At 52.6% G+C, this 9,535-nt stretch overlaps 1 protein-coding gene across 1 annotated transcript in view; it reads left to right on the forward strand.

Annotated features, from left to right (window-relative positions):
- Positions 1–9,146, forward strand: part of EFCAB12 (EF-hand calcium binding domain 12) — a 21,774-nt gene extending 12,628 nt beyond the window's left edge. The window contains exons 5-9 of the mRNA XM_008587036.1: positions 781–974; positions 2,319–2,532; positions 5,982–6,141; positions 7,857–7,913; positions 8,619–9,146. Coding sequence (XP_008585258.1) covers positions 781–974; positions 2,319–2,532; positions 5,982–6,141; positions 7,857–7,913; positions 8,619–8,877 — 884 coding nt within the window. The 3' untranslated portion in view covers positions 8,878–9,146. The remainder of the gene's footprint in view (positions 1–780; positions 975–2,318; positions 2,533–5,981; positions 6,142–7,856; positions 7,914–8,618) is intronic.
- Positions 9,147–9,535: the final 389 nt, after the last annotated feature.

Below are 9,535 nucleotides of genomic sequence, written 5' to 3' on the forward strand. Positions count from 1 at the left end.
GGCCCCCCCCTTTGCCCCCCGCATGCGCCCCCCCCCCCCCCCCCACCTACAGTAGTAACTACCCAGTGTCTGTGCAGGACACACCCTTCATGTCCAGCGTGTGCTCTGGGCCACCTTGAATGGGGCACACTTTCCCTCCTGTGCTCATGATTATCTGTGTAGCTGGCCACGAGGCATTTGAATGACCACAGTGCGCTACAATGCAAATTTGCAGCAAAGGTATTATTTGGGCCTATTGACTTGAAGCGAAGCAGCAAGTATTTGGTTGAATGGTGCTATTTCGGCATCATCACTGAGTTCTTTTCCCCTGGAGATAGCGGCAGTGGGTAAGGTAGGTGGATTTGGGTGTCTCTTGCATTGTCTTTGGGCACAAGTCTGGGCGCCTCAGCTCAGAAGCAAGAAGGGCCAGGTGGGGCCAGATCCTGCAGGGTCCTGTAGCCCAGGGAAAGCACTCTGGGTTTGAGCCTAAGTGGCATGGAAAGCCAGGAGAATGAGGTGGTCTGGTTTATACTTTTTAAATGTCCTATTTGCTGCTTGGTGGAAACAGGGTGATAGAGGATGAGAATAGCAGCAGGAAGGCTGGGGTAGTGTGCAGGTGAGGGAGGTCACAGTGAAGCAGGAGAACGGGGACACATTCAAGGTGTGTCACAGGTGGGCACTGCCCAGACAACTGGGAAGGGAGCAGAGGGTTGGCCTGGCGCCTGCTCAGTGATGGTGGATAACTTGGCAGATGCCACCCTCTTAGTCCCTCCGTCCTTTGTCTCTTCCCTCCAACTCTAGATTATACCTTGGCTGAGCACAGAGCTTCCCCAAAGAGCCCGCTCAAGAAGCAGGAGGATTTAGCCCCACAGCCTCCACAGATGCACCTGCTGACAGTGCCCGAGGTCAACACACGCATGGAGGCGCGGCCCATGACCCTGGAGGAGATGGAGGACGTGGGCAAGCGGTACCGCGAGAGGCGGCGGCAGCACAAGGTACCACCAGCCCAGGAGGGCACTGGGCTTGGGGGCTAGACAGGCTGGCTTCAAATCTTCTGCACCAGCACCTCCTGCGGCCTGGGGAGCCCTTGGTGTTATAACATCACGCTCCAACCAACAGCTAAACAGCCAGCCCCAACCTTTAATTACGACTTTGTATCCTGAGACCAGGGCTGCCTTCTCATCACAGCTGGAGTCACCACAAGCACCTGGCACAGGGCCTGGCACTGCGTGGATACTCCAGAAATACATGGCGAGTGAGGGAAGGAAGGATTAACTGCGTGAATTAGTTTGTCTAATAAATACAAGCATACTTCAAAAAGTTCATGGAAAGATTTGCATTATCTTTCAATTCTGTTTTTCCACGAACTTTCTGAAATACCCTTGTATTTAAGGGAGGCCTGTGATGTGCCAGACACTCTTCCAGTGCTAGATGGAACAAACAGTCCTTGCTCTCAGGAAGCTGGCAGTCTAGTCAGGGAGACAGACAACATTAATACTATACATAAATACATTATAAATACATATTTGTATATATATTTAATAAAATGGCAGGTATTGGTGAGTGCTATATCAACTAAGATTTGACTCAGCTGCATGACAAGAAAACCCAAAACGTTAGAGCAGGGATCAGCAACGCTTCTCTGTAAAGGACCAGAGAAACATGCCAGGTTTCATGGGCCACACGGTCTCTGTCTGCACTACTCAGCTCTGCTGCTGTAGCGTGAAAGCAGCCATAGACAACACCTAAACAAATGAGCGTGGCTGGGTTCCAGTAAAACTTTATTTATAAACACAGGTGATGGGCCAGATTTGGCCTATGGGCTGTACTTTGCTGATTATGGTGTTAGAAGCTTTAAAAATATAGATGTTTTCCTTGTTTAAAAAAAAAAAAAAGAAAAAGGTGCCAAAAGTGGCTGCACACCCCATTCTAACTTGCTCTGTCACCCACCCTTAGCACACAGCTTCCACCTCAGGGTCACAGACAGCCGTACTAATTTAAATTCCCATGCAGCCAAACACTTGAATGTTGTTTTCAACAGGATGCCTCTAGGGCATCTGGGCCGCATCTTACTGCATAGAATATACAGTCTTGTGTGCATGCAGAACCATGTGCGCTGACCATTCAGGCGCCCTTCAGTGGTGACCTTGACCATGTGTGGTTTTGCCCCTGAGTCACTGAGTTCAGAAGTGGAATGGCAGCCCTGCTGTGCCTTCTTTGCCATTGCCCACCATGGGGGCCTCGTGGGTGGAGGTCAGTGGGGCGCCACACCTGCCTCCCAGCCAGGATGAAGGACATGAGGCGAAGAGACGGCTGAGCTCCCTCTGTTCTCTCTGCAGCTCGCAACCTCCTCCATCCAGTACACGGAGCAGTGCCGCCTGGTGCGCTGCGGGAATAAGCACTTGGATGAGCATTGCCTCCCATCCACCATCCATGGGGAGATGAGGGACCTCATCGGCTTGTCCCGCAGGGACGACTTTCTGGTCTACCTGCAATGCTGGAAGCTCTGTGAGTTCTACGGCCTCCCGCTGACAGAGGCCATCCTCATGAAAGGTAAGGGCCTCGGTGGCTGGCCCTCGGGAAGATACCAAGAGGCACATGAGCTAGGGCACGGGTGACATCCACCTGAGGTTTGTCCTTCCCCAGACAACATGCATCCAGTCAAGATGCTGGGGCCTGTGCTGGACATTGGGAAGAGGGAGGGAGACGGAAGGAGGAACAGCCCAGACTGTTTTGCTGCAAGATGGGTGTAAAGCTAGGGCTTACAGACCCCTCGGGTCTGTTGCACAGATTGGGTTACAAGCCCTCCACACGCAGGCCTGTGAGCTAGGCAATAGAAAAAAAAGGTTCTAGGAGCCGTAGGTATAGAAAAATGAATGGGCTTTATTCAGATCTAGGAGCAACTGTCCTAGTGGCGTCTCTGAGAGTTCTGAGAAGCACTGTGGATCAGCGCTGTTAGTCTTTTATACTTAAGTCCACAACCCTGGACACCTGGGTGCCCATACACAACTTACATTAAGTAGTAACAAGGAGCACCTGAGGATATTTACAGCAACTGCTCAGCAAGGTTCTGAACATCCGAGGGGCCCTGACATTTTCCTATTGTTCCCAACAATGGGATTTCTAGAATTCAAGGCCTGGAGATCTGGGTTCCCCAACTGAGATTTTGGAAGTCTGGATTCTGGAGCCCTGAGCCTGGTGAGCTGGAAGCTCATACTAGGGCAGGAAGCTCCAGGTGAAAGGAGTTCTGGGAAGGGAGTCCTGAGGTTGAGCGTAAAGGAACCATCCCAACTTCAAAGAGAGAGATTTGGTAGAAATGGTAACTTCTCTCAAAACCATTTCTCTAGCCAGGCCTGTTTCTTGGTTCTTCTGCAAGGAGCAATGAGGTGGGAATGCACCAGGAGGCAGGGTCTGCTGAGGCCCTTTTCTCTGCAAACAGGACTCAGCCCTGAGATTTCCACGCCACTTCCGCCCTCTGCTGGGGGCAGAATGATGTTGTCACACATCCAAGCGGATCTGAGCCCTCTGTGCGTTTCTGCGTCTCTGGGTCGTGTGTGTTTCTGATAGGTGGGGGCAGGGGATGTCCAGCCCTCTGAGGACCACTTAGCAGTGCCAGCGTCCCAAACTCATGAGTTTGTAAATGTGATGTGCTTTAAAACATGCAAGAGCAAGCCGCACCTGTGGGAACCCTGCGGGATGGAACTGAGGCCGCACTGGGAAATGTAGCGTGCCAGCGTCCCAAACTCATGAGTTTGTAAATGTGATGTGCTTTAAAACATGCAGGAGCAAGCCGCACCTGTGGGAACCCTGCGGGATGGAACTGAGGCCGCACTGGGAAATGTAGCTGTCTGAGAAGGGGCACACAGCCAGGGTGGGGCTCACCTGACAACTGGAGGGGACAGTCACAGTTGGTTAGTTCATCTTTTTCCCAAGAGGGAAGGAAACAAGTGCTAAACGTACAGGGCCTTGGGCCTTATATTAGTTTGTAGGGCTGCCATAACAAAATACCACAGACCGGGGGCTTAAACAACAGGCATTTGTCTTTCGCTGTTCTGGAGGCTGGAAGTCCCAGACCAGGGTGACTGGTTTCTTCCGAGGCCTCTCTGCTGCCTCCCAGAGGGCCCCTTCTGTTGCCTCTTCCTGTGGTCTTTTCTCTGTGCACATGTGCCCCAGTGTCCCTCTGTGTCCACATTTCCTCTTATAAGGACACCAGTCAGATTGGATAGGGCCCAACCTAACTGCCTCATTTTCTCCTAATTACATCTTCAAAGGCCCTATCTCCAAATGCCGTCACATTCTGAGGTACTGGGGGTTAGGACAGGTCTTATAAATATGAATTTGGGGGGACACGATTCAGCCATAACAGGTCTATACAGGGGAACGTGGGCAAAGCCTTCAGGACACAGGGAGGCCATCTCAAACGATGGCATCTCCCGCACGCGCTGAGCAGTTGGGCTGGGAGGGCAGAGGCCAAAGGGGACCCTGCTGCTCCAGACACTGACTTGTCACCAAATGTCCCTCCTGCCCCGCCCTCCGGGAGCCTCGCCTCCCCGGCCTTGGCACACCAGGGCTTGGCTAGCAGCGGGACCGACCGCGGCTTTCCATCTGCTCAGACGCCGGCTGGCCTGCCACACTGGACCGCACCTTGGTGTCAGGTCCCATCCGGATGTGCCTCCATTGTCTGTCCCACCGGAACAAGCGGCCACTGTAGTTTTTTTCTGCCGCCGGCTCTTGCTAGCTCCTGGCCCCTACACAGATCTGACATCCACAGAGCATCCCTGGGTGGGCATCCTTTTGCTTCTGGGTGATCCAGATAAACTAGACTCATTCCATCTCCGACCACTGTCTTGGCCATTAGCTACTGGGTGTCTTCATGACAGAGGCCTGCTCTGCTCTGGGCAGAGAGGCCCAAATATGGATCTGGACTCCTAGGTCTGTTTTCTAGGCTAGAACTTGGTGGTCTCAGACTGCAGGCCTCAAGCTCATGGGCCAAAATTGTAGAACACTGAGGTATCCCCTTCACCCCGTGAATATAGCTTTATTGGCCTCCCCCGCTCCCTGATTTTTTACAGATAATACTTGCTCATTCAAATGATTTTGAAATCATAAAAATAAAAATCCTCCAGCTTGAGCTGGCCACCATTGATACTTCAGTGACTGTCCTTTCATGACTGTCTTTTTCTTTTCCATTTATATAAAATCATTTATGTAAGTCAGTTAAAAATCACACTTTGAAAAATCACATACCTTTTGAAAATGCTGATGTTGCACATATCCCCACCTTCTCACCTGCGAAGCCCCTTCCCTCCCCCGAATAAGCAGCAGTGACAATCTGGAGTGTCACGTGCATCACTTTTTCTAGAACGTGAGATTTTCATGTGTCACTGTCTGAGGACGAGCTCTGCTTAATAGTTGCATGGAGGTGGAGACCCCGGCCCGGTAGTTTTATGATCTGCACTTGTTAGGAAGCTCTCCCAAGGCTATCTGTGAGTCTGACTCAAGACAAGGAGAAAATTGCCGTCGGACAGGCCTGAGGTAACCCCGTGAAGCTTCTTTGGGTCCTCCTGCTTCCTCTTGGGACTCCTAACCAACTCAGTCCTAGTTGCACCCAGGCCTGGGGCCTTTGCTGACCTGGTTGTAAACAATCCTCACTCATCTGTAGTCTGGTTAGCAGTGTTGCCCCAACGCCCTCTCCTGCTACTGTGTTACAGCTGTGTGCCATGTCACCATGAGGGAAAGCTGGGGCAAAGGGTCAAGGGACCCCACTGCACTATTTTTGTAACTTCTGGTGAATCTACAATCATTTAAATAAAAAGTTAAAAACATAAAAAATAATTATAAATAAAAAGAAAAAGTTTTTAAAAATGTATAGAAGAAAAAAACCCTTTCAAACAAAAATGAAGATTTATTTTTTTAAAAAAGCCCCCATCTGGCCCCAAAGGCTCGGGGAGGGGGCTGATCTTGGGCTGACGGGCCACACGCATGTCTGTCACTGCTCACAGCCCTGCTGTACCCAGGAGACAAGATCATTTTCCAGAAGGACCAGGTGCGCCCGATCCGGCAGCCCGGAGGCTACTACTCTGACTGGAAGGTCTGCGCTCCGAATCCTGCCCTGCGTAGGCCCCAGGGCCTTGGCCAGTCTGCAGCTAAGAAGACCGACAAGCTGAGTGTCAGACCCCCTTTCTCCCTGCCCTTTGCTTCCTGCCCCATTGCTGTCCCTTCAGCTGCAGGGACTGGGACACTGATACATGGGGCATCCTGTTGGGCCAGTGTCTGTGTCCTAACACGGCGTTCCCAGACTGACTGGTCACCACATCACCCTTGGCACATGTCCTAGGATCCTAGATCTTGGCTGCAGCTCATACACAACTACCCTCCTGACCACAGCACTATACAATTGCAGGGTCTCTGGAAAAGATTAAAAGAAGAGTCTTCCTAGAGAATGGGCGAGGCATCTGTGCAAATCATGAGCCAGTGTGGGGGCCCTGCAGGGGGCGGTGGGGCAGCCCCCTCCCTGCCCTGCCACCCTGTAGCTGACAAGCTCCTTCTCTGGCAAGAGGCGGGTTTGCAGCTCCTGATAGGAGAAAAAGCACTGCCTTGGGGATGTCCCTTACCCTCAGACCAAGAAAATGGCCTTCTTTGGTGATCCAAAGCCTAGGCCACCCAGATTTGGGCTAAGCAGCAGGTAGCAACCTGTGGGTAGCATGAGTGGGTGACTGCAGATCGAAGAACAGGGCGGCATCCCTGCAAAGGGATGGGCCCAGCGTGGGAGGAAGAGGAGCAGCTGACCAGATACCATGCGGAGCGAGGGCTCAGGACCTGCCCCACACTCTAGCCCACTGATGGCTGCCCACAGGGGTGGAAGGGCCAGAATGCCCGGGGTGGGACTCAGCAGGGCCTCAGGTCAGATGGACTCACTCGCTCTCTGAGCCTCAGCATCTTTGTGTGTAAAAGGGACATGCCAGCTCCTTCCACACACACTCAGGATTAGGTGAGAAATGCATGTAAACCTCTCAGCACAGATAGCACTCAATCAAATCAATGATTGTTGTTGTTTTACCCAGCCCCGGTCAGGTTGTTCTGAAGTGCAGGATGGACTCAGGCCTGCGGGTAGGTCTGTCCACAGCTCTGGTTGTAAAGAGCCGAGAATGAGCCACGAAGGTCCCTCTGATTACATGGTGACTGCCTTCTAGCCCCAGGGTGGCTGGCACCAATTCCTTAGCTGTGAATGCAGGAAGTGGGTGGAAACCTATGAAAGGGATTTTTGTCCATGCTTAGGTAGGTCACAGCTGTAAAGGATAAACAGAGGTCCCCAGGTCAAGGAGAAACATTGGCTCTATCTTGCTACTTAGACTGGGTTGTGAAAGATTCTGAGGCCAGATGCAGCCTTGGTGGGAAAGAGTACTGGGGTCAATCAGTGACGTCTGCCAGGCCGGGAGTTTGGGGGTCGGTTTTTACCACTTCTGTCCTCAAGTCTGGGTCAGGCTCTGGCAGGGAAGGTGGGAGTCAGGGGCCCCAAGAGGGCTCAAATTCAGCAGCTACTGCTTCTTGAACATCTCTCATAGCTTCCCCAGGAGGTCTTCATTCTGGGAAATGAGAAAACCAAGGCTCAGAAAGGGGAAGTGATTTGCCCAGGTCACCTAGTCAGCCAAGTGATGAGGCTTGGACTGGCCAACCTGAGCCCACGGTGTGCTCCCCTGTGTGGAGCATGGAGCACGACATCACAGCCCTGACCCAGGTAGAAGAAATTCCCCTTTCAGAGCTCTGGTTTGAGACTCGGAAGTATGCCCATTCCTAGGGCCCTGACCTACTTCCCAAAAGGCCCCATTAGCCTGCATTTCCCTCTCCTAACAGAATGCCTCTCTCTTCTCCACTAGGAAAATGCCAAAGAAAATCAAGAAAATGCGCTTTAAGGAGTTTGAGGAATTCGCCAGGTCTGTGGCCATCATCTAACTGCGGAAGGAAGGAAGGTGGGAAGGCGGGCTGGCCTTGCCTTGGAGAAGGCGCCTGGGATTCTACGTGTCTTATGGTACCCCCAAAATAGCACCTGGAAGTCAGTGCCCAGGACCTGAAAGGTGCTCACACAGCGCCAGGCAGGCATTGCTCTGGGGCTTTCCATGTGTTAACTCATTTAAATCTTTTCAACAAGCCTATGAAGTATGTTACTCTCAGCATACCCATTTTACAGAAGAGGAAACTGAGGTACAGAAAGGTTAAACATCTTGTTCAAAGCAACACACCTATTAAGTGGTGGAGAGGTCATATGAACCCAGCTAGGTCGGCTTCAGAGGCTGCACTCTGAGCACCACATTACAGTGCCTCTAGATTAAACACATGGTGTACGCTTAAGAGTTTGGGGTTTAGAGCACTGGACTGGGAGTCAAGCCTATGCTCGGCCACCTGCTCACTGTGCGACCCTGGGAAAATGACAGCCTCTCTAGGTCTCTGGATCCTCATTGGTAGGGTGGACAGGATAACAGAACCTGTCACGTGGAACTGTAGTGAGGACTGAGGTATTGAAGTGCTTAGCTCAGTGCTAGATCTCCACTTTGGTCACAGTTGGTATGCTCTGCTGAGAGGGAGCCTCGGCCCTGGCCTGTCTGCCATGACAAGCTTCCCTGTGTCTTCTCATTTTCCAGGCAGCTGAAGACGAAGAGGCCCAGCGGTCTGCAGCGAAACCACTCCAATTCCTTCTGGCCGGGTCACCTTCTGGATAAGCTGCGGCTCTACCTGCCCACCGTGGCCACTGACCGGAGCCTGGCACTTTTCAGCTGTATCCAACCCCAGCACCATGTCTATCCAGCCACCTACCACCCTGACATTTGGTGGCCCCTTAGGGACACCAGCTACATGACCCACGCCTATTACGATGCCGCCAAGGTCTACTACATCGACTAGAGTGGCCCAGGTGTTGCCTGATCTGGCCATCCTGGGCCAGGGCCAGTGCACCTAGTGGCCCAGAGCCATAAACACAGGAGTGGTGTCAAGGAGCCAGACAAAAGAAGTCATTTCAGTGAGATGGCCCAGGGCCAGCTCACTCTGAACCCAAAGTGTCCAGTGTTTCAGAGGACAGATGTGTCCGGGGAAAGATAGGCAGTTTTTGACTATTTCCCTCTCCTGACCTCTGCCCTTTTGAAATAAACCAGGTTGGAGTTTTTCTTATGTCACCTGTGACTCAGCAGATGTGATTTCTTGCTCTGGAGCTGTGGCCACAGGGGTCACACACAGCCCATTGGGAAGCTTGAGCCCAGGGGACACAGCAGGCTCCTCCCTGGGATATTGACAGGGACGCCTGCATGGATCCTCTAGCCTCTTTTCTCCGGACCTCAGTGCCCACGGGAAGCAGCAGGCAGTGTGGGTGCCCTTGTGCCCTCCTCGGTGGAACAAGGTGGCAACATGTCCCTCACCTCCCAAAGACTGAGCCATTGGGTCACTGCTTCCAGGTCTCTTGGGTCTTTGGAAACTGGAGGCATGCTCTCTGGTTCGTAAGTCCCCCCCCCCCCCCCCCCCCCCCCCCCCCCCCCCCCCCCCCCCTCCCCCCCCCCCCCCCCCCCCC

This window comes from Galeopterus variegatus, unplaced genomic scaffold (genome assembly GCF_000696425.1).
Source record: "Galeopterus variegatus unplaced genomic scaffold, G_variegatus-3.0.2 Scaffold4222, whole genome shotgun sequence".
Taxonomy (NCBI): Eukaryota; Metazoa; Chordata; class Mammalia; order Dermoptera; family Cynocephalidae; genus Galeopterus; species Galeopterus variegatus.